The sequence below is a fragment of the Myxine glutinosa genome, chromosome 12, assembly GCF_964187855.1.
Source record: "Myxine glutinosa chromosome 12, kmMyxGlut1.1, whole genome shotgun sequence".
NCBI classification, from domain to species: Eukaryota; Metazoa; Chordata; class Myxini; order Myxiniformes; family Myxinidae; genus Myxine; species Myxine glutinosa.
Genome location: NC_136272.1, coordinates 78,507,373 through 78,533,243, shown reverse-complemented (window position 1 = coordinate 78,533,243; position 25,871 = coordinate 78,507,373). Strand labels below are relative to the sequence as shown.

The 25,871-nt window shown below is 44.4% G+C and overlaps 1 protein-coding gene across 3 annotated transcripts in view; it reads right to left on the bottom strand.

Annotated features, from left to right (window-relative positions):
• The window catches only part of NBR1 (NBR1 autophagy cargo receptor), a 69,192-nt gene that overhangs the window by 10,160 nt on the left and 33,161 nt on the right, over positions 1-25,871 (bottom strand). For all 3 annotated transcript variants that reach the window (XM_068131937.2, XM_068131938.2, XM_068131940.2), the window contains 3 exons: positions 9,134-9,269; positions 7,993-8,208; positions 6,702-6,750 (listed from right to left, as the gene is read on the bottom strand). In XM_068131937.2, the coding sequence (XP_067988038.2) occupies positions 6,702-6,750; positions 7,993-8,208; positions 9,134-9,269 (401 nt within the window). The remainder of the gene's footprint in view (positions 1-6,701; positions 6,751-7,992; positions 8,209-9,133; positions 9,270-25,871) is intronic.

Here is a 25,871-nt window from a genome sequence, read left to right as displayed (position 1 = left end):
GGGTTTTTCCTAAAAATATATAATAATATAAAGAGATACTTCTAAGAAAAAAAAGGAAAAGAAGTTATTAATAGCAGATTAATCTAGTTAGTTTTAAAATATTGCAAATGGTTTCAATTTGATATGTACATCATGTTATTGTAATAAAATGCGAAGAACATTTGTTTCTAAAATTATTTTCACCAAGGGGGGAGGGAGGGGGTGGGTTGCACAGATGTTACTGTGGGATGAAGGTTACCTATTAAGAGTTAAGAAAGATAAATAAATGAAAAAATCAAGTGCTGTACTTGGACAAGAACTGGAAAAAACATAAGGGGTTTAACTGGCCTCATCTACTGTCAGATGTCAGGTGATTGTCTCGTGTATTCGTATGGGTGTCCATGTGTGTGAGGCAGTCACAAATGATCCTTGGGGGAATAAATTAAAATACAGGAACTCAACAATTATTGGAATGGCCCCCTCAAAGTCCTGATCTTAACATCGTATAATGTGTCTGGGATTATTTGGGCAGGAAGAAAAAACCCGAAAAACCATAATGAAAAGAGGAATTATGGGAAGCATTGCAGAATACATTGAACCTTCTCCCAATGGAAATTCTTCAGAAATTGCAGGAATGAAATCAAAATGGATATCTGATGTTTTTCATGGAAAAAGTGGTCACACCAGATACTTGAATGTAATGCTTTTTCTTAATGCAAAATGCAATGTTTGCTTTTTTAAGAAAACATGATCATTACTAGAACAGTCACAGTTCACACAGCAGTCACAGAAATATTGTATATATATATATACACAAAGAATTAAGTTAAGCACCCCTACACAAAGAATTAAGTTAAGCACCCCCTAATCCTGTCCTGAACCTGAACCCCCTCGAGCACGTTTGGGACATGTTGGGACGACAAATTGCGAAGATGGTCCCTCCAATAGCCAATCTGGATGAATTGGAACGTGCATTACATCGGGAATGGAACAACCTGCCACAGCAACGCATACGACGGCTTACAGGGTCTATGAGACGTAGGGTTGAATCAGTGATCCGATCACGTGGGTCCTACACACGTTATTGACGCAAAGATCGCTAGAGGTCTTCTCAGAACAATGACTGTACGTTAGAAAACATAAACGTCATCCACACTGGCCGTGATGGACCTATAGCTCCATACTTAAATTGAGGTGAAAATATGCCTAAAATTCCCAAAAAATTTCACCTTAAATTATTCAGAATAAAATATTGAAAACGGCATGATTGTTATGTTTTTATGTGACCATAATATCACTTCTCCAGAAAATATAGCAATATCATGGGTATATTACACTGTTTTGACGACAACAAACTTGTAATGTGCGAGGTTGTAAAAAAACGGGGGGGGTGCTTAACTTAATTCTTTGTGTATATATAAAATGGCACTCAGTAGTGCGCTGCCAGACTGAACAGGTTACTCTAACAGGCTGAACAGAACTGAACAGTTTACGTTTTGTATCCCACAGATAGGCTGGATCTGGATCCAGACCTGAAGCAAAATCTAATCAGTTTGTTGTTGTCACCGACCCAACTCATCCACATAGTTTTGTCATAATCCGTCAAAAACGTTTTGAGATATCATGCTAATTATTGGTTTTTGCCCTATCTCCCAATTGTGATGAAACACTTAAAATCCACCATTATCTAGATCCGGATTCGGATCTTCATCAAAATCGAATCAATTCGTCGTCACAAACCCAACCTGTCCACCAACTTCTGTCCCAATCTGTCCATACCTTTTTGAGATATCCTGCTCACAGACAAACAGATAGACACAGATATACAGGGTTGGGTCTCACTATCAGCCATGATCTTTCCTGGGAAAACCACATTTCCAAGCTGGCCTCCAAAGCCAGTCGCCGACTGGGCATCCTCCGTCGTGCGAAGTCCTTCCTTGGCAATAATGAGCTACTCACCACATACAAAGCTTTCATCTGCAGCTCAATGGACGACTGCTCTCCCCTCTGGGCTGGTGCACCTGCCTCACACCTTGCTCGGCTTCACGCTGTAGAAACCAAAGCTTTCAGAATCATTGGTATCTCCCACGATGAAGCTGATTCTGAGGGTCTTTGACTCGCTCACTGCAGGCAGGTTGGTGGTCTTTCTGTCTTTTACCAAATCCTCTCCGGCCTTGCACCCCCTGCTCTGTCTGTGCTCTGTCCCCCAAATATTCCTGCAGGACGCACAAGATCTGTCAGCAACCCTCTTCTGGTGAAACTGCCAAAATCAAGACCCTCTGGTCACCTTCGCTCTTTAATTCCTATTTTTTTCCTGCCTCTGGAACAAACTCTCTCACTCTCTTCAATCCCACTCCTTCCTCCAGGTCTTCAAAACAGCTGTTCACCACCATCTCTTATCTTCCCCCATCCAAAACGTTTGCTCGTTTGCACGACGTGCTTGAGGCCTCCTTTCGTGCTTCCTGAGGCTCGTTTGCACGACGTGCTTGAGGCCTCCTTTCGTGCTTCCTGAGGCTCGTTTGCACGACGTGCTTGAGGCCTCTTTCTTGCTTCCGGAGGCTCGTTTGCACGACGTGCTTGAGGCCTCCTTTCCTGCTTCCTGAGGCTCGTTTGCACGACGTGCTTGAGGCCTCCTTTCGTGCTTCCTGAGGCTCGTTTGCACGACGTGCTTGAGGCCTCCTTTCTTGCTTCCGGAGGCTCGTTTGCACGACGTGCTTGAGGCCTCCTTTCTTGCTTCCTGAGGCTCGTTTGCACGACGTGCTTGAGGCCTCCTTTCCTGCTTCCTGAGGCTCGTTTGCACGACGTGCTTGAGGCCTCCTTTCCTGCTTCCTGAGGCTCGTTTGCACGACGTACTTGAGGCCTCCTTTCCTGCTTCCTGAGGCTCGTTTGCACGACCTGCTTGAGAGCTCCGAGTGCTTCTGCTCACTGAGGATCTTACCGTCGAAAGTGTTGCGTTTACATTCTGTACGCCTGGCCATCTTAGCTGCTTAACGTGCAGTGTAAACGAACCTTTTCTTTGTTATCAATGGTGATCTCAAGCTTGTGGAGGAGCTTGTATGTGTAATGTATTTGGTAGGACGACTCGGCCATCCTTGTGCTTTTACATGAATTACAATGACTTGGACCGGTGTGTACGGTGTGTACCCTGGTTAGAATAGGTACACCATATCCCTGCGTGTCGTAAGAGGCGACTAAGAGGGTTGGCGTCAGGAAGGGCATCCGGCCATAAAAACATTGCCTCAAAAAGAGAACCATGACAATTACAACTACATATGGGCAGGGAACAGCCCGAAGTGGAGATCGGTTTCTGAGGTTTGGGACATGGAATGTAGGGACAATGACAGGGAGATCAGGAGAAGTGGTGGAAGTATTGGTCAGAAGAAGAGTGGACATATGTTGTGTGCAAGAGACAAGATGGAAGGGAAGTGGTGTGAGGATGGTGAAGGGTAGGCAGGGACAGAAATACAAGTGTGGCAAGGGTGCCCGGAGGGCATGAATGGTGTTGGTGTCCTGTTTTCTGAGGAGTTTGTAGACAGTGTGGTGAGTGTGACAAGAGTGAGTGATAGGTTGATGATGGTGAAAATGATGATTGGAAAGCTCTTGGTGAACGTCATCTCGGGATATGCTCCACAGGTTGGTCGGAGCGATGAAGAGGACAGTTCTGGTGTGCAAAAGAGAAGCTGATGGAAAACATGAAAGATGAGGAAGTTGTTGTGGTAGGAGGAGACCTAAATGGACATGTGGGAAGGAGTATGGACGGTTTTGAGGGAGTTCATGGGGGTTACGGATATGGTGTGAGAAATGGAGAAGGTGAAAGGATTTTGGAGTTTGCTGATGGAGCTGATTTGTAATATTCAGTTCCAGAAAGGGGATAATAAGCTTGTTACATACACGTCAGGTGGGTCGACGACAACCGTTGACTACCTGATGGTGCGTAGGCGAGATAGGGGGCACCTCCGGGACACAAAGGTGATCCCGGGGGAGGAGGCTGTTTCACAGCACCACTAGGTTGTCTGTGACATAAGGGTGAAAGGTGCGAGGAGAGCTCGGCGGGTGAAGTACCAACTGAGAATGAAGGTGTGGAGGTTGAAAGAGGTGACAGTAAGGGAGGCATTAAAAAAGAGGCTGAGTAGGGTCCAGGATGATGTGGTTGAGCTTGAACGTGGTTGGATGTCAATGAAAGGTAGTCTGTTGGGAGCCGTTGGTGAGGTATGTGGATGGACAAAAGGACCACAGAGGCACTCGGAAACATGGTGGTGGGATGATGAAGTTGGAAAGAGGATTGACGAGAAGAGGAAGAAGTTCAAGGAGTGGCAGAAGGCGAAGGGTACGGGAGCAGAAAAAGCAGAGCATGAAAATTATAACGCAGCCAAGAAGGCTGCAAAGAAAGAGGTAGCAAAGGCGCAGGAGGCATGTAGGAAAATGTTCGGAGAACGCTTGGATTCGGAAGAGGGTCAGAGAGCAGTATTCAGGATTGATTATTCAGTATTCAGGATTCAGGATTCAGGATTCAGGAAGAGGTGTGTGATGTGATGGGCATGAGTTGCTTGAAGGATGAAGTGGGACAAATCGTTGTGGACCCAGATGGAATTAAAGGAAGATGGAAAAGATATATGGAAATGCTGCTGAATACAGAGAATGAATGGGATGGAAACATAGAGAGTAACCCAGTTTTAGGACCGGCAGAGAAGATAACTGAGAAGGAAGTTGAGGAAGCGATAAAAGCAATGAAGAGTAGAAAAGCGGGAGGGCCGACGGGAGTTGTGGGAGATATGTTGAAGGCAGCAGGAAGTTGGGATGTGAAGAGAATGGCAGAGATCTGTAATATGGTGGTGAAAGAAGGTCGCATTCCAGTGGATTGGGAACTGAGTACCCTCGTCCCTCTATACAAGGGGAAAGGTGACCCTCTGGAGTGTGGCTCGTACCGAGCGATAAAGTTATTGGAGCATGGAATGAAGGTATTGGAAAGGGTGTTGGAGAGGAGGATAAGGAAGAAGGTGAAGATCGACGAAATGCAGTTTGGATTTATGACAGGAAGAGGAACGACAGACGCGCTCTTTATTGTGAGGCAGTTGCAGGAGAAGTACATGGAGAAGAGGAAGTTGTTTCTTGGGTTTGTTGATCTGGAGAAAGCATTCGATAGGGCTCCACGCAAAGTATTGACATGGGCATTGAGGAAGTTAGAAGTGGAGGAATGGTTGATCAGAGTTGTGATGGCAATGTACAAAAGAACGCGCACAGCTGTAAGGACGAAGGACGGGAACAGTGGTGAGTTTGAGGTGAAGGTGGGAGTGCATCTGGGGTCGGTACTAAGTCCACCACTATTTGTAGCTGTGATGGAGGTGCTGGCTCGGAACGTGAAGGAGGGTTTACCGTGGGAGTTGTTGCATGCAGATGACCTGGTGTTGATTGCAGAAAGTATGGATGGACTGAAGGAGAAGATGAACAAGTGGAAGGAATGTATGGAGACGAAAGGTCTGAAGGTGAATATCGGAAAAACAAAGGTGATGGCAAGTGGTAAAGCATGTGGTGAGGTGGAAAGAACTGGGAAGTGGCCATGTGCTGTGTGCAGGAAGGGTGTCGGAGTGAACTCCATTCAATGTACAATGTGCTACCTCGAAATATTTTACTACCTCGGAGACGTGCTGAATGGAGAAGGTGGATCAGACTCGGCAATGGTTGCTAGAGTGAGATGGGCATGGAAGAAGTTTCGGGAACTGAGTGGTGTGCTGATGAGGAGGGGAGTGTCGTTGAAGCTGAAGGGAAAGGTGTATGCTGCATGTGTGAGAAGTGTTATGATTTATGGGAGCGAGACATGGGTAATGAACGTAGAGCAGCAACGAAGGCTGGAAAGGGTGGAAATGCGAATGTGGTTCGGTGGATGTGCCGAGTATCGTTGAGAGAGAGGAAGACAAATGATGAATTGCGAAAGATGATGGGAATAGAGCCTGTGATTGATGCTGTGAAGAGGAACAGGTTGAGATGGTTTGGTCATGTGTTGAGGAAGGATGAAAGTGACTGGTTGAGAAGAGTGATGGAAATGAATGTCGAAGGAAGTAGAGGACAGGGAAGACGGAAAAAGACTTGGCTAAAGATGGTGGAAGAAGAAATGCGGGCAAGGGGGTTAACAAGGAGAGATGCAGAAAATAGGGCAAAATGGAGAAGATCGTCATGGGGACCGCAAGGCTAACCCCCGCTCGAGCAGGGAAAATGGCCTTAAAATGCATGTTGTTGTTGTATCCAAAACCTTTATCTTTTCTACCCCTGTTAATACACCTCACATCCATGCCCTTCAAATTCCGTTTTCTTTCCTGAAATCCCTTGTAGTGTCCATCTTGTTTATCCCATGTTCCTTGCCCCAGCTATCGCCTTTCCACAGATCTACCGATGTCCCTGTTCCCCACTGTTGTTGTGCTTCCCTCTTCCTCCCCCCCCCCCCCACCCCCCCTCTTGTCTCCCGCTCCCTATATTATGTTTCATGTGCTTCTGTTTATTTTTATGCTTTTGTGTTTTATGTGTTGGCTCTTACACGAGCCTCGACTTTATATACAGAAAATAAAACATATTCTGTCCACTTTCGGTGGTGGAGGTAAAAACACCTTTTATTTATCAAGACATGTTAAGGTGACAATAAAAATATTTTCAAGGTGTCCCAAGACTTGCACAGTACTATGCGTGTTGCATCGGGACTGACGATGCAAAGGTGTAACATGTAAACACACCAGATTCAACAGCAGAACAAGTCTTCTGACCTGGCAGGCACTGGACAGGCTGAAGGTAAGGATGGAGAAAGACAAGCGAAATTAAATAAATGAAACCCAAAATCTTCTTCAGGTACTGCTGCAATCATGAGAGATGTCAAGCTCAAATGGAATTGTTTGGACTCTTTCAGCCTTTGCAGTAACCATTAAAGTGGTCTGGAGCAGCAGTTAAGAATACTGTACAAGTTGTTTTAAAATTTCGGTCAAACAACATTTTTGTTAACGTACACAATCTATTTTAGGTGCATTTGAGGAGAGCACGATCTTATCACCGGTAACTTGTCGTTTGGTGTGCATCCTAAATTTTCCCAAAGTGATTCAAAAATAAATAAAACTAGAACGGCACTATTCAATGTCGCGGCATCGAGCGATATGCCCCCACCCACACTATTACATACTTGTACCAACTTCGATTTAAATCCATTCGGCAATTCCGAAGTATCACATTTTTACCTAACATGAAATCTGATGATGAAATCTAATAAGTTGATCTTTACATCATAATATATACTTTTACCAAGTTTGGTCAAAGTCCTATCACTGGTTCACAAGTTAACGCAGTAACAGAGAATTTTTACCCAATGGCACCTCTGACCTCTTGACCCCATAATCGAATCTGTATCTTTACATCAGTATACATATTTGTACCAAGTTTGACTTAGTTTCCGTTAGCCATTCTTAAGTTATCACGGTAACAAAACCCTATTGCAGACTTTGACCTCTTGACCCCACAACCTAATCAGTTAATCTTTACATCATAGCACATACTTGATCTAATTTTGATTTAAATCCCTTCAGCCGTTCAGAAGTTTTTGCAGTAACGAAAACCCATCACGGACGGATGGACAGTTAGAAGGTCGACCCGTAAACATAATACTTCCGGCGACTTCTTGGGCGCAGAAGGCCATTCGGCCTGTGAAGCCTGTACAATGGTTGCCATCCTATGGTTGTGTGTCTGTGCTCTATCCTATGGAAATGAAGAAGCAGCACGTACCATTTTTTAAGTCTTTGGTATGACTCTGCTGGGTTCGGGTTCGAACCGCCAACCTCCGAGACAGATCGGACGTTCCAACGAGTCTGGTTAAGCGCATAGTTTACTAATGTTCAAGTAACGCATAAATCTCTGGACATTAAAAAACAAAAACCGTCAACAAAATGGCCGACTACTATGCAATAGGTTCTTTTTTATTACATAATGTGACTATGGAAAAGGAAAAAAAAAACCCAAGTAAAAACGAATGGAAGCAGAAACCTGTTTTTCTTCATCTTCTACATCCTCCACACAGATGCTGCACCACACACGCGGACCAAAAGGTTTCCCGGCGTGCGCTAGACGCCAATGAGAAGCATAAGCTCCGGCTCGACACGGAGCCGTGAATGTCACGCTCACGGCACCGAGTTCACCGCGCGACAGGCAGGGCACCGGCACCGAAGAATCGGCAGGGAGGTTTCCCCACAACAGCTGCAACTAAAAGGAGCATTCAACAGAGAGGGTCTCATGATGTTAGTGCTACGTTTGTATAAGTTAATTGCATACAACATATCAGCTCAACATCATTTCAGTTGTCGACCGTTCCCTCCTGCAATTGAGGAAAATTGTTGCTGCGAAATTGGATAGCAATGGCAATTGTGCATACATGTTGTTCGCAAGATGGATGAATCAACGTTTCATTGACGCACAATGAACATAAAGGATAAAATGCCATGTTTAATTGTTTGTCACACTTATTTCCGTGTTGCAGATACAATTAGAACAGCACTCGGTAGACTGCATACCTCTGCCAGGCTGAACAATTACGCTTTGTATCCACACCGATAGGCCGGATCCGGGCTTGAACTAAGTCATCCAACTAGTTATGTAATAACTCGTCCATAACTTTTTGAAATATCATGCTGTATATGCAGTAGTTTTTGGCCCCATCTCTCAAAGGTGAAGAAGAACTTAAATTTTTAAAAATATATATATAGTACCTGGATTGGGATCGGGATCTCCACCAAAATTTAATAAATTCAGACAGACTGGGGTGAAAAGATAGACGCTGTCCACTTTCAGTGGCGGAGGTAATAATCCAGTGCACAGGTAATGAAGCATCTGCCTGAGATAACCTGTTTGGACTCAAAAAATAAATGGGGAATAAGGGCAGCACTGCTTCACACATCCCAAGTTACTTTGAGGGGATTTAAAAAACAAATACTGTACCATAAAGTGTGGACTGGCACCGCAAAGAGAGCAGGCTTAATTGAAGCAGGGTTAGGCTTAGGTGGTCCCCTACCGAAAGGAGACTTGGAAGCAAAATCCTTGCTAATGCCACCTTCGGCTGGATTAGAACCTACAACTGCTGGGAAGCGAATCCAGTATCGTGAACAGTTAAACCACTGCGTGTATAATGCACCTTTGTGTCCTCCGTCCAGGCCTGCGCACCACAGTTACGAAGCCGCCAAAGCTTGAGAAAGTGAGATCCAGGCTGGATCCAGGTCCCATCAGGCACGTTCTCACCCACAAACTCAGCATCCAGCTCTGGTAGCACCCTGGGGATGGTTTGGAACAGAATGATGATGCATCAAATGAACGACAATTTTTAAATACAAGTGGTCCCTTTCATTATCCTGCGTACGAAGCAAGAAGCGGGGTTGAGAAATTGTTTCACTCTGTCTGTCTACAGATGCAAGTCTAAGATTGAGGAACAATTTCAATCGAATGTTATATTTTGAACAGTGCAGAACACGAACCTGCAGTTTAGGAATACTTTGGCACTGAATTTGGTAAATTGTACGGAGTCTCATTTCGAGTGGGCATGCGCACAGAGTAAGGTAGTTTTTTCAGTCGTCTGCCTGTCTGGCAGTCAAACTAAATGGAAAATCAAACAGGAAATTTACTATTTTTAGGGAAGTCATAAAGAACACAAGCAACAGGCATAATTCAGACAAATTTGCAGCTTATAGGGGAGTGCTTAATGCATTGAATTGTCTTCCAGGAAAGGTAGTGGCAGTTGAGGGGATAGATAGGTTTAAATTGGAATTTGATAGGTACCTGGATACATTGGAGATAGCGGGATATGGGATATTAGCAGGACTTGTAGGTAGCTTGTTTGTGGATGGAGGATGGATACTGGGGATGGTGCAACACAGGCATGATGGGCCAAATGGATTCCTCCTGCACCAAAGTTCATTGTATGTATTAAGAACTACCTCTGATTGAAAGCACGTGATTTAAATATTTAGTGGTTAAAATTCCATCTTTCGGTCACGATTATTTTATTTTCATTGCCCGCCTGGATATTCGTTTTTTTTATGCCTCCCTCGACAAAGTCGCCTGAGGCGTTATGATTTCAGGTTGTCCATCTGGCTGTCCGTCCATGATAGGTTTTCGTTACCGCGATAACTTGAGAATGGCTGAAGGGATCTGAATCAAACTTGGTGCAGGTATGTATAAAGAGGTAAATCTGAACCGATTCGATTTTGGGGTCACGAGGTCAAAGGTCAGAGGTCATGTTAGGTAAAAATCCTGTTACTGCGATAACTTGTGAACCAGTGATGGGATTTTTAACAAATTTGGCACACTTATGTAGAATAATGTAAAGATGAACTGATGATATTTTGTGGTCAAGCGGTCAAAGGTCAAAGGTCAAAGTCTGTAATAGGTCTATAACTTGAGAACGGCTGAAGTGATCTAATTCAAACTCGGTACAGGTAAAAACTTGATGTAAATATTACTTGATGAATGGACTTTATGGACGTCATGAAAGTTGTAATGACGGTCATTTTTCCTGGACACCGGAGGTCTGTCTTCCAGACAGCTTCTTACGGGCAAGACAGGTCACAACACACCCTTTAACAAGCGACGAGCTCCCCCTAGTGGTTCCCAGGAACATCCTGGGATGGAAAGATAAATTACCAATCGCAAATCAATTGCCATGACGTCGTCGTTGAGATCATAGAATCTTCAAAACAATTGTGGATGTGATCACAATATTATATATATGTACTTGATTCAAGATAATAAATATCCATGAGGAGAGAGATGTGCATTCCATATGGAGTCTCGGTTATAATAATGTATTAGAATTTGAATTGCACTTGAACCTCAAATGAGATAATGCAAAACAAATGCGAACTTCGATAGCGTTTTTATCATGTCACAATATCAAATTATCCAGACGTAAACCAAATAAATGAAATTCTGTCAGGTCTAAAGCAGTGTGTGTTCAAGTCCTGAAAGCGATTTTTATTGAAACCTCTTCGTTTCAATAATTTAACTTTAATACACTTTTCGTTTAATAAACCGTTTGCAGGCGAGGTTTCTTTTTGTTCCATTTCAAATGCACTGACAATGCAGATCATTATCCACATATTCCTTCTTCTCAATCACCCACTGTGATCACCCATCCATGAATGGTAAATTTGCAACAAGAATAAAATAATGCAATGCAATCCAATTCGTCTGCCATTACCGTGGTCATGGGAAATTTGTAACAACGCGTCAAATGTCCAGCTCTGTACATCGCTCAGACAAATATAACATGAAGATGTACATTTTGGGCTCAAACATGCTAAATGGAGATTCAATGCGAGATGGGGCCATCAAGAAAGGCTCGAACCTGCTAATGGAGATAAGGCATTGTATCATTTTCCCTTCCTCGGGAACCTGCCTCATCTCGGGAATGCTGTTAATGTCACAGACGGTGATGCCGAATTGCTAGGTACCAAACCACCAGGTGCACAGCAGGCTCTGTGAGAACTGCAGGATCCCCTTAATGACACTGCTTCTTAAATGGCAAAATTAGCAGTAGTAAGGAACCTTTCCTAATCTGAGGGTTGTAACAGCGATTGTTAAACTTGATGTGGGTGAATATATGCTTCTTGATCTGTTAGCAATTTAAACAGCACATACACAAACAGTCAGGCAACTAATCATTCCAACTGACTGAAAAGCATGGCACGAGTCAACCTTCCTCTTCTTAACGCTCGCCATTATATCAACCACAGCCAATTATAAAACAAAATACTCACTTATTTCACTGCTTTTTAATCATTAAATGTTCAGACTTTTTAGTCCCCATTGGACTTGCTCCAAAACGGGGGCTTATGGATTGGGTCACGTCTGCCCGTCCCGTCCGTGTGTGTGTCTGCAACCATATCACGGAGATGTATGGACCGATTTATTCATAAATAAGCACAAAGATAATGCATGATGGTATACATATGCATATCATTTTGTTTCGTGATGCAATCAAATATGGCTGACTGGAGGCCATTTCGGTTGTATAAAACCCAATGTTGAACACGTACGTCCTCAACCATTTCTTGGACATGCATTTACCGACGTTGTTCAAGTTTGGCAAACAGATAATGAATGATTGCTTACATATACACGTCATTTTCTTTCGAGATCAGATCCAAGACAGCTGACTGGTGGCCATTTTGTTACCTAAACGTGTCCCCAAACATTTCTCGACATACATGGACCGATTTTGTCCAAACTGGGTACAAAGACAATACCTAAGCATGCATATGCAGAAGATTTTGTTTTGTAATCCGACCAAGAATGGCTGAATGATGGCCGTTAATGCCATACACAGGATTTTGCATAAAAGACTGAAGCTTCATGTCAATAAGATGCAGATTCTGTCAGAACCCAAACCAAATGATGGACCCAAACACAAGGTGTTTGCCTTGGAAATGCTCAGTCGCATAGAGGATGATGAAGATAACCTGAAAAAAGATCATGTTCACAAAGCTTGCTTTCATGTGTAGCGGAAGATCAACTGGCACAATGTGAGGATCTGGGGCTCTGAAAACCCCCACGTGGTCGTTGAACACATACGCAAGAGTCCAAAGGTCAATATGTGGTGTGGCCTTATCCATGTTTTTGTTTGAATAAACCATTCTGATGAACTTGGTGGGTCCGTCTTTCTTTGCGGAGGATACAATGACCTCATCAACTTACATGTTAGAAGGATTCGCCTTTCCCACAGATTGAAGACCTGCAACCTGATATCATTTTTCAACAGGACGGCACACCCTCTCGTTGGGCCTTAGTCGTTTGAGCCATCCAGAATGAAAAAAATTAAGGTCGCAGGATTGGCCAAGAGGGACCAACCGTCTGGTCCCCACATTCACCAGACATAACACCCCCTTGATATTTTTTTCTGTAGGGTTTGTCAAAGATGTTGTCTACAACACCAATGTGGCAAACCTGCGGGATATTTGTTCTCGGATCACAGCTGCATACGCACTGGTGGACGCAAGCATGCTGAGCTTAACATGGCAAGAACTCGTGTTCCGCCTTTATTTCCTGCGTGCGACAAACGGAGCTCACATTGAAGTGTATTGATGGTGTGCAAAAAACTTTGAGTTTCTATATTGATCATATAAACCAAAGGGTATCGTTGTATAATTTGTGGTTTTAAATATATTTACAACCAAAGTTATCCAGGTATTTTTCAACACACTGTACTGGGATACAGAGCATTGTGTGGTTGTGAAGCTGGTCCTTCCTGTCTGTTCACTTCCTGCCAAAATCAATGCTAATCACATATAGCTGTGAATATGTACATATATCTATATTATAATAGGTGTAGGTGATTCTGTCCGTCTGTCCGGGGGTGTGGCTTACTCCGTTGAGAGAGTAGCTCCACCCATTCTTGGAGAGGCTTCATGTAAACAAATATCCACCATTTTATTACCTCGAATGGCTTTGAGGCCTGTTTAGTTAGGCCCATGCTGTCTTTCTCTCTCGCACAGGTTTATTTCAATTCTAATTCGATATATCATTTCATTTTTAACAGTCACTAACATAGTGTTAGACTCGGTTGAAAAAAAACGGGAAGAGAATCCCAAGAAAGTTTCCGTTTATAGAACGAAATGATTTCTCAAAGGCCTGTAAACTAAAGCCCATTCATTGAGTCACCCTCACGATTTTATCTTGAATTCACCATCTGATTTAATTTTTATCAATGGTTTTAGACTCGGTGTCAGAAATAATTGAGAACATTCCGCACACACGGGAAATTGCCGAGATATATTTATAAAAATCGCGCCACCACGATACATGAAAATACACCGCCTAAAATAACATTCGGGGAAAATGTCGACATATATAAAAAAATTCGCTTTTTCTTTTCCGTTACGATATATTACTTTTACGTTTTATGAGAGTCGGCACAAAAACGACATATATATCTTCGTTCTTTCTTATTTCATTCAACATTATTATCCGGAAGTAAAATATGTTTCAGGAAATTACTGAGAGATATTTCTTCGTTTTTTTTTTATTAGTTATGTGCGCATACACTTTAAATAGGTTTATTTGAAATCTTTTATTTTCACAATGTAATTTACTTGCCATTTCTCATTTGATGATGACGAGACACTTCCTCTTGAGGATCGTGACAATTCATGCGTTGCGTGGAAACTTCCATTTCCAAAATGAATGCGACGGTCAATGAAGAACGCAGACTTGAACAGGATGTAGCAAGAAAACGAATGAGACGGGCGAACGAGTCCGTCGACGAACGTCAATGCAGACGAACAGAATGTAGCAAGAACCGCACAGAGACGGGAGTGAAAAAATGAGATGTGTATATGTGTGTGTATGTATGTGTGTGTATATATGTGTATATGTGTATATATGTACATATATATATATATATGTGTGTGTGTGTGTGTGTGTGTGTGTGTGTGTGTGTGTGTGTGTGTGTGTGTGTGTGTGTGTGTGTGTGTGTGTGTGTGTGTGTGTGTGTGTGAATCAGACAAAATTGTGAGGAGCAGAAATGAAAAAACGAGATATGTATATGTGTGTGTACATGTGTACGTGTGTGTGTGTGTGTGTGTATGTATGTGTGTATATATGTGTGTGGGTGTACGTGTGTGTATGTGTATGTATATATGTGTGTGGGTGTACATGTGTTTGTGTGTGTATATGTGTATGTGTACGTGTGCATATGTGTGCGCGTATATATATATATATATACATACATATATATATATACATACATACATATATACATACATATATACATACATACATATATATACATACATACATACATATATATACATACATACATACATATATATACATACATACATATACATACATACATACATATACATACATACATACATACACATACATACATACATACATACATACATACATATATATATATATATATATATATATATATATATATATATATATATATATGTCAGCCATTAGGGTTTTAGCCCCATGACTCAATTGATCATAACATCTGAAATTATATATCGTGCTTCTGAAAACTGATTTGAACTCAACTGCAGACAGAGGTGAGTGGACAAAATGTGGTTTCGAGGCTCAACGTGCAGGGTGGATCCTTAGCCTAGTAAATTAGTCCTTGAATGAATGTGCCAAACAGTAGATAAAATGCTCTCGACCCACGTACAGGAAAAAGATGTCATCCAAACGCCTCCTTCACAAAGGGAATAATTAATTATATATCTTCGTAGTGTTTAGTATGTCTCCTAAACCAAGGACGTATCCAATCTTCATCTACCATTTAGCCTAGTGTATAAGAATATTTACTTCGGCCTGCGCTCAGGTCTGATATGTTTAGATAGATAGCCAAAAAAAGCGTAGCCTATCATTATGCTTACATCTTGTTGTCTAAATTTGACCTTCTATAGGACGGGACAATGGGAGGTGTTGTCCTTATGGCCCATTAGTGCTATGTCTTTAGCGCAGATTCTTGTCTAATATTTTGCTATAAATGAAATGCCTTTCCACTTATTTTTTAGCGAGTGTCTTGAGGAATTGTCCGCTGCGTGTAGGCGGTACATTCTCGAGCCTCGCTCCACACGTGTGTGTATAATCGATTTTATTAAACATTGTTGCTCTTCTTCCTCTGATTCTTCTTCTTCTTCCTTCCCTTGAGGTCTTCGATCTCGACAATTTTGGTGTCAGAAGTGGGATACATCCAAGTGTGCAGACGAGGTGGATCCTCACGTTCCAGGTCGGGAGGGAGGCCTGCCGGCATCTAATTTGGTGGGTACGCATTTTTGCACCTCGAAATTGAAGCCTCCCGCCTTGCTTTGGACGTATGGACCTCTGTCGGCTGTACCACCTGGCTTGCATTCCGAACCAAATTTAGTTTAAACCAGAGCAGCAGTGGGTAATGAATCGATTATACAGGGCGCCCGGGATAAGGAGGTAAGCTTCCTGCGTGGGAAGCAGGTAGACCCATATGTGGGTGATAGATAATAGGTATTAAGTTACTCCGGCGTGAGAACTGCGTTTAAGGTTAGGAATCGGGGGGCGACCCGATCTTAGGACTACCAGGAGGGACTAGCCCAAGAAAGGTAGAATAATGAGTATTTTAAGTTAAGCTACGCACTGGATGTGTTAGAGTTCACAGGTAAGTAGGATTGAAGTGTGCATGAGTGTGCATGAATTTATACTGTATTGTATGGAGAATGAATGGTCAGTCACATGGCATGTGTGTATAAGGGAATGAATGATCTGTCATTGCAGCGTGTATTTGTGTTTATTGTGTGTGTGTCATTGATGTGTGTCATTGACTGACAAGGGATTCCCCAAATTGCCTACGGGCGTTGGGCAATCCGGATGAGTAAAATTGGCAGGGAATAATGAGAATGTTATGGAGAGCATGTGTAGACAGGGCTTTAAAACAAGTGTTCAATTACATCCCCACATTAACGGCTCTCCAGATGTAGCAAGGGAGAATGGGAGTGAAAGTCAAAAATAATAGGCTGTCAACCGACAGGGTGTTTATTCAACGGCATGGCCGGGGCTTGTATTTGGCCGACGTGGGATGACAGAATGCGTTGAATGAAGGCAAGAATGACATGTGATGCTGACGTGAGTCCAATCGGAAGGATGGATGGTTATGGTTTCACCCGGTCCGTTTATCTGTCTGTCTGTCCGGACACAGAGCTCTTGGGGAGAGCCAGAATGGGTTGGGCTGACCAAGATGAATGTGGACAATATATTAATTGTTTATATTAATCTATTAATCTCTGTATATTAATCTGTAAAAATATATTAATCTCTGTGTGTGTGTGTCCGTATTTGTCTGGCTTTCTGGCTGTCTATGGAGTCATGTCTCTGAACACTGATTTTGAGGGAGTTGCTGGTGCGGACCAAAGCGGTGTCCGCGGTATCTACTGGGGGTCGAATGTCACTCCCTCAGTGTCTGTGAACTTGTCGTTCGGCAGTGTCGAAAGACAGGTTCGATTGTCGGTCTGTCTGCTTGATTTTCGGGTCTCACTCTGAGTATATGGCATATACTCTGAGTATATGGTCGTTTTCTGTTTTGTGCTTTAATGGTGGTTGATTTGACTTCCCTGAAAGGGGGACAATAAATATTTGGTGTTAGCTGTTGTCATTTCGGATGTTTGCAGTTGTAATGTGGAGCCAGTCTGTCTGTCCAACTGGGTGTGTCTGACTGCGTCTGCAGATATGGATCAAGGAGGAGCAGTTTCTGCGGCGTTTGTTATGATGTTGAATGTCATTCACTGTGTCTGCTGACGTGTCGTGTGACTATGGGGACTATGATGGTGTGTCCTGGCGGGAAGAATCGTGGCAGCCTACAGATTTGAATGGAATGGCCTCTGTGAGACCATCCTGTTAGTACGTTGGGGGTTCGTCTGTCTGTCTGTCTGTGAATGGAAATTGAACTGGACTTCGACAGAAGGCAGGTGGGTGGTCACCTGCTGTAAATTGTGGTGGAACATTTGTGACGTTCCCTAATACGAGGGGACGAATTGGTTTGTAAATGTGTTGTGCAGGTACTTTTTCTGTAGGTAGCCAAATTCTATTGTTGTCAAGTCTCATGTAACCTTGGTTAACGTATATCTACGGACAAGAGCTGCACTTTATTTTAGTAAGTGACTGGGAAAGTTTGTTTTAAAAGGTGCCAGCGGAGTTGTTTAGAGTTATGGAGGTCACAACTCGCTGGAACCTCTTTGTTTATGTTTGGCTGACTTACATTGACTAGTATATGGGAAAAAGGGGACTGAAAATGCTTTGATTTTTTCGTGGATTGCCCATTGGGTATGCTTAGGATTTAATAGAGTGGTGGAGTTCTGTGGAATATGATGACGTTGTCTTATGGACACTTTGTGAGTGACTAGACACGTGCCTGGAAGGGGAAATTGTATTCATAACTCATGTGGGTTGTGTCTGAAGAAAAGGTTTAAAGTAAGTGTGAAGAAGGTCATGGAAAGTGCGAAGATGTTAAAGGAAAGTCGAATTAGATGGATCATTTGTCAATGACAAGTGACTTTGCAAGGTTTGCTAAGAAAGGGAGGGGAAAAGATTATAAAAGTTGATGGAAAAGACGGGAAATAAAGAAAAGTGGTTAGTTATGGACTGTTGTTTTGTGATAAGAAGGTGATTGGGGGCTGGTGAAGATTGGATCACGGCTCTGCAGACCAGGTGAACAGAACTCCACCAGGAGTGGGTATATGGGAATCACACCAATTAAATTATTGCTCAAAGGGAGGTGATAGAGCAAAATAAAAAAGATTGTCATGTGGACCGCAAGGCTAACCCCGCTCTTGCAGGGAAATGGTTTTGGGAGGCTAGTTATTTTTCAGATAATTTTTCCAGTGGGTTTATACTGATGTGAAATTCGCGTATCTAGGAAGGAAAGGAAAAAATTGTCCAGGTATTGATAGGATAACAGTGAAATTTTGAAGTGAAGTGAAGGATAACAGTGAAGAGTTAGTGTGTTCGTTGCGATTTTTGGGAATGGCAGGGTACTGTCGTACATGGATGATGGACCGACTGCGGAAAACGCCAGTAAGGCGTCGATACAATGTTGAACACCGAACGGTCCAGGTGTTGGACAACAATGAAGGGTTCATAATTAATTTGGCACCTCAAGACAGACGTTCCGACATCCGCACCTACAGAGTTCGATGTAATACAATTACAAGCCGCGGCCTCAAACGTAGAACAGCAAAAATTGGATTAAATTGGGAGCTCAACGCCCCGCAGAAGGACAAATGTGGACGATTAATGACAAACCCGTGGCACCGCGAGCTTTATTGCCATGGTTGGCACGCATGGCGCATCCAAATGGCCATGTGTGCCATAGGGGGGTGAGGTGATGAGGCAGGTCACTTCCACCTGGGCAGCACCAGGCCTTTCGACTGTGGTTACCATGGTCTGTCGCTCGTGCGCTATATGTCATCGGTATCAGCGCCAGTGGATATGGCAGCCCTTGAATTACCTATCATGGATGACATGTTTTTTTAAAGTTTTGCATAGATCTCTCCCATGTAGCACGCAACATACATGAACGCGTTTGAGAGGCCCTGCCGGAGCCAACAAGCAAGCCTATCCACACCTTCGAGGCGACTGGAGATTACGTGCTGGTGAAGCATTTCACCCGTAAGACTGCGCTCGAACCAAGGTGGACGGGGCCATACCAAGTTCTTCTGATCACACCAACAGCGGTGTTTTGGTGAGGGCAAGTCGTCCTGGGTACATGCCACACATTGTAAGTTGGCCATACCCACAAACACAGACACCTCAAACGCACCACCACAGATCGAGGATGCTGCACCACCGCCTGTTAGGGGTGGCAATCACATTTAGTTTAATATACCGCTTCAGGCTAAAACAGGTGTCTGCAACAGGTGCATGGGATGCTAAAAGAGGACATTGGATTGACTTTAAATTGAAATGAAAATTGAAAGGGTGGATTAGGAAAATGAGTTTGTTCAAATAATCGTGGCATCTGTGGGATGCAACAATTTTGTGCCAGAATAGTGTAGGGGAGGGACTTGTTATCTGGGATCCATTTTTCGCAAGGTAAATTTGGTAAATCATGTATTATTAGATGTAGGGAAGATGATTAAAAGGAAGGTATTTTCGGAAATTAGTGAAAGTAAATATGGCATTTGAATTTCCAGACACGACACAGGAAATGCGGCTATGAATAAGCCAACCATCTGAGAGATAAGGTAACTAAATGCCAATTAGTGGGACGGGGGGCTAGGAATTGATCATGGTGTGTGTAAGAAAGTATTTTTCAGGATGGACGATGAAGAAATCGCCGTTGGAAAACCATGATCTTGACCACAGAGGCCGTCGATCTGAATGGGTCCTTCAACAAGGCAGATGTGACCAGCGCTTCAGAATTTTGTATTGATTTTTGTGATGACTGTGAAAATCCCTTGTGGGAACTGGCTACTGGCTGATGCCTGCATCGATGTTTGTGATGATTGTAATACTTGTGTTGAAAATCCCTTGCGTGTACTGGCTAACGCCTCTTATGTATTATGAATGATTGGCAAATAGATAGTCTCGCATTAGTAATGGAACGAATTGGAAACGAAACCTGAATCGCAGAACTACAATTGGAAAACGAATTAATGCATATGCAAACGATGGTGATGCAGAATCAAGTGGCTTTGGATATATTGTTGGCAGAAAAGGAAGGAGTATATGGGGTAATCGATGAACCTATTGATGCTTGGGATTCTGATAATGATTATGATTTTAGTTGGGATGATTTAACCTGTGATTTAGAAAGTGTAGGTTCTTTTAAAAGTCATTGCTATTATACCAGCAGTGAGGAGCGGATGGCAAACATGTATCCGGAAGAACCACCCTCACCACCACTTACACCACCCAGCAATCACATGTACAAGGCTTGATGGCATTGGACGTCGATTGTTTGCCCTGATTCGCGAGGACCTCGCCTGCATAAAGAGGGCCCCTTAATCTGGCTGGCAACTGGGTCGCACCTATGCCGCAGCGAGGGTGGATTCGGAATCTGGCGGGCGGCAGCAATCTCTTAAACCAGGCGCCGTCGTCGCGAATTATGGCTAACAATTCATACGTTGAATGTTAGACGACCAGTTAGGGCCGGTATCTCTCTTTGAGCATACGTGACGCTATGTCGTGCCTGGCATGTAACTAATTGATGAATTTGGTGTCTTTCCAAGGAGGTGTCTTGTAAAGACAAAGGAAGGAACTGTCAGCCATTAGGGTTTTAGCCCCATGACTCAATTGATCATAACATCTGAAATTATATATCGTGCTTCTGAAAACTGATTTGAACTCAACTGCAGACAGAGGTGAGTGGACAAAATGTGGTTTCGAGGCTCAACGTGCAGGGTGGATCCTTAGCCTAGTAAATTAGTCCTTGAATGAATGTGCCAAACAGTAGATAAAATGCTCTCGACCCACGTACAGGAAAAAGATGTCATCCAAACGCCTCCTTCACAAAGGGAATAATTAATTATATATCTTCGTAGTGTTTAGTATGTCTCCTAAACCAAGGACGTATCCAATCTTCATCTACCATTTAGCCTAGTGTATAAGAATATTTACTTCGGCCTGCGCTCAGGTCCGATATGTTTAGATAGATAGCCAAAAAAAGCGTAGCCTATCATTATGCTTACATCTTGTTGTCTAAATTTGACCTTCTATAGGACGGGACAATGGGAGGTGTTGTCCTTATGGCCCATTAGTGCTATGTCTTTAGCGCAGATTCTTGTCTAATATTTTGCTATAAATGAAATGCCTTTCCACTTATTTTTTAGCGAGTGTCTTGAGGAATTGTCCGCTGCGTGTAGGCGGTACATTCTCGAGCCTCGCTCCACACGTGTGTGTATAATCGATTTTATTAAACATTGTTGCTCTTCTTCCTCTGATTCTTCTTCTTCTTCCTTCCCTTGAGGTCTTCGATCTCGACATATATATATATATATATATATATATATATATATATATATATATATATATATATATATATATATATATATATATATATATATATATATATATATATATATATATATATATATATATATATATATATATATATATATATATATATATATATTGTTGCGAATATGGCATTTGGCCTCCATATCCGCTTGTAAATATTCCCCTATTTCCCCAATACTCCCCAACTATCCCCAATCCCCCATTCCCTAGTCCCATTGCCTGTAAATAACACTCTGTAGAACCGACCTTCCCCTTTTTCCCCCATTAAATGTCGTGCCCAGGTCCACCGCATCTCACGTAGACAACTTTCGGACATCTTGCTAGTTATTCTTAGTCTATGTCAGTTAAGGACTCGTTTCCATTAATTCTGACTCTTCGTTGCACCAGAATGTGATTATATGGCACCAGTAGTGAGTTTAGGACCTTCCCATACCTCCTCCCATCTTCTTCCCCAAACAACAACAACAACAACAACTACAGCTACAACAACAACTACAACAACGGCGCGCGGGGGGAGTGTGCGTCCTCACACCGGCTCGGTTAGCCGCCATGACCATGCGCTCCACGGGGTTACCGCGAAGGGTCTCCCTGTCAGCCCCTCGTCAAGGGCGGAGCCGGTAACCCCCCCGCACGCACCCAATGAGAAGCAACGAGCCGATTCCATCTGGGGCGGAGCTAACGAGCCGAGGGCGTGTCACTCCCCGCCGGATATACGCGGCGACTTACCGGATGTGAGGTCAGATGCGCCTGAACTACGGAGAGCAGAGGAAGCCACCGCCACCCCCAGCGCGACGATACCTCCCCGCATCTTTGGACCGGACCGAACCGGGTCGATTCTGCCCTGAGCCCAGGTGCACCTGGAGCCATCGATCCTGCCTTTCCTTGCCATCAATCCCCGTGTGAGTCAGTTTTTGTCCCGTTTATCTGTCGTCTGTTGGGGTTAATATAAGAGTGTGTCTAAGTGCTTGTCTTTCTATGCTGTCCCTCTTGTAGTTGTAATCTAACCTTCCGCCATAATATAACCTCCTCCGGAGGTCTTGAGAACTGAACCCTTGGTGTCGTGTCATTTGAATCCCAGCCGTTGTGTCTTTTTCCTTCATTGACCTAGCGTAGCGCGACTCGTCAACGTTCGAGCATAATCGGGTAAACTGTGCAGACGTGGTCATACCAAACCGCTCGGTAAACTAACATCCACAACCGTGTCTGTAACAATTGGTGTCAGGAGTGTCGGATTCGAACCTGGGACTAAATTTATTAGGCCCAAATTTTGGAACACCAATTGTACCACTAGGGTAACAATTGGTGTTGGGGAGGTAGAATTCGAAACGGAGCGCGTTTCCCGCGCGAAATTATAACGGCGAAATTTGAATTTGTTTTACGAAAATAAAAACCCGAATTTTGAAAGTCGCGCTATGGCGGATCAAGACAGCTGGGGTCCGGTAGGGGAGAGTGAGGCAGGGTCGGTCCAGGACCAAATTGAGGGACATGAGGGACAGGAGGAGAGCGAAGCAGTGAGGGCGGCAGGGTCGCAAAATAGCGTTGTCGCGCACGTGGGTGTAGCGGCACCAAATTTAGCCGCGGCCGTGGTCGCGGTAGCCGAACCCGAGATGCCAATGAATTGGAACCTGTTTATGAAACAGATGATGGCCTTTATGGTAAAAACAGACGATAATTTCAAAGGGATGGGAAACCAAATGGGGGTAATGAGGGACGAAGCGAGGAATACTGGTGAGGGGTTAGACAACGGGATAAAAGAGGTGAGAAATGGGTTAATGGGGGTAGAAAACAGAATGGCCGCTCAAGAGAATCAAATGGAAGGGATGCAAAAGGGGTTAGAGGGGGTAGAAAATAGAATGGCTGCCCAGGAGAATCAGATAGAGGGAGTGAAAAATGGGTTAGAGGGGTTAGAAAACAGGATGGAAGGCAAATTGAGGGACATGAGGAACCAAGCGGAAAGGGAAGTTAACCAAATGGGGCAGCAGATAGAGGGGGTCAGAATGGGGGTAGAAACCAAACTGGATGCTCACAGGGAGGAAATGGAGCAGATGAGGGTGGCATCTGGGCAGGAGATGCAAGTGATGGGAGAGGAGATCAGAAGAGGTGTGAGTGAGGAGGTCGGAGGAGTGCGCGAGGAGGTGAGGCACTGTAAGGAGCACATGGAGAAGGAGGTGAGAAAGGGGACTGTAAAGTTACAAGGGGGCATAGAGGACCTGACGCAGGAGGTGGAGCAGCTGACGGTGGGACAGACGGAGTTAGTGGAGCAGGTTCAAAGGAACACTGCGGTATTAGGAGGTTTAAAAGCGACACAGAAAGAACTAAAAGATGACTTGGTAGCGACGAAGAGGGAATGTCAGATGGTACGTGAGGGACTGACAACGAGGCTGGACGAGGTGATAGAGGTAATGGAGACGAAGGACCGGCAGGTGAGGACGCACCTGGAAACGGTCAAGGTAGCCTTAGAGGACGAGCTTGAGGAGACGTACCGGGGAATAAAGGAGGTGAAGCAGAAATTAGAAGAAGTGGAAGAAGGGGTGAGCGAAATTAAGAAGCGACGGAGAGGGGATAAGAAAGAGATAAAAGAGGAGATAAAAGAATTGGTCCGAAGTCTGTGTTTGGATCGTGATGATGTGCTCATTAACCGGATGAGGGATTCGCAGGTGATGGAGGAGAAGCGAAGAGGAAGAGGACCCGGTGTAAGTGGTGACCAATATGGTCGTGCGTATGATGCGCCAGGGGATTTAAGAAGCTTGGGGGTCGAGATGGACCCGGGTGTTCGTGAGAGGCTGTTGGTGAAGTGTGCGACAGGTCTGGTGTGCGAAAGAGGAGGTGTGCGAGAAAGTCCGACTCTGGGGTGTGTGAGGAAAAAGTGCGTGCCAAGGAGTGAGGGTGCTGGCGAGAGTGAGTCGGTCGTAGCGCGTGTGCGAGGGAGCACATGGAAGCGCGGTGTGGTAAGTGTTACAGAGGGTGTGACGGGAGAGTGTGCGCAGGAGTGTGCGCGAGAAAGGTGTGTGACGGACAGGTGCATGGGGAAAGAGTGCGCTGTCAAGAGTAAGGGTGAGTGCGTTGTCAAGAATGGAGGTGAGAGTAGTGAGAGTGACACGGAGCGTGAGTTGGTGGTGACAGGTGAGAAAGGAAGCACACCTGGAATGGTAGAGCGTGAGTGGGAATGCACGCTGGAGTTGGTGGTGAGGCACGTGGTTGGGTGTGCGAATGAGAGCACACCTGTGATTGTCACAGAGGAGGTGACAGAGGAGGGGGCGCGAAGAGGTGTGTTGGTGAGGTGTGCTACCAACGAATGTGTGCCAAAGTGTTCGGTGGTCAGGTGTGTGACCAAGGCTGTGAGTGGAATGGGTGTACCTGGGTGTGTAAGGAAAGGTACGAGGAGCATGGAAACGGCTGGATGTGTGAGCAAGGAACGGGCTGCGGGGTGTAAGCGTCCAGGTGAAGCATCGACGTTAGACGGGGTAGAGTTTAGAACGACTTATAGCCGAATCGGGCCCTCGGTGCGTGCTGGGCCTCGCTTTGAACGGCCGCGTCCGTGCTCCACTAGGCGGAGCGGGCGGCCCGATAGAAAGAGTCGTCATGGCGACCACTTTTTGTTGAGGCAGTCCGGCAGGTCGAGATCGGGACATTGGATGGTTCCACGCCGAGATGGTGCGTGGGATCTCGGCCCGGGTAAGCCGCCGTCCCTGCACCGAGTGCCGGACGCATCCAGCCGCTGGCACAGAACAACCCGCATTCATGGCTTGGCTTTACGAAGCCGGGCTTTGGACAGGAATTGGCGCACCGAGAGGCATTAGTGAGTAGACTGGGTGATGAGGTTAGTGTTTTGGCCCCAAAATTAGAAAAAAACGAAATTTGATGATTGGCAAGGGATTGGCAGTAGTGATTGGCAGATGATGGGTAGTGATTGGCAAATTTTTAATTTATTGAAATTTGATGTGCAAAATTGGTAGAGAGAGACCCCCGATGTGGTGGGATGGCAAATCCACCATCCCTCACAGAAGAGGGGGCAAAGGAGCAATAGCTTATGGGGTGTATGGCAGTGAAAACTAGTCCGGGTGGGTTAGGTTATATTGTAGGGATCTAGAAAGATGACATTAGGTGACGTTAAGGTTAGATAGTGACTGATACCTGTAGTGGGGACGCAGGTAGATTAGTAAGGATTATAATGACGAGGGAGCGCAATAGGTTAAAGGGACGACTGGGAAGCGCAAGTTTCAGAGGGGAGTAGTTAGATGAGATGATGCCGTGTGTGTGTGAGGATGGAACAGGTGTGATTGCACAGGTGTGCAACTGGACAGGTGTGTGGAGCAGTGTGTGAGTAGTGAGTGTTGTGGATCAGCGCGAATGCGCTTGGGGAGAGAAGGGTGCAGGTGGCACCA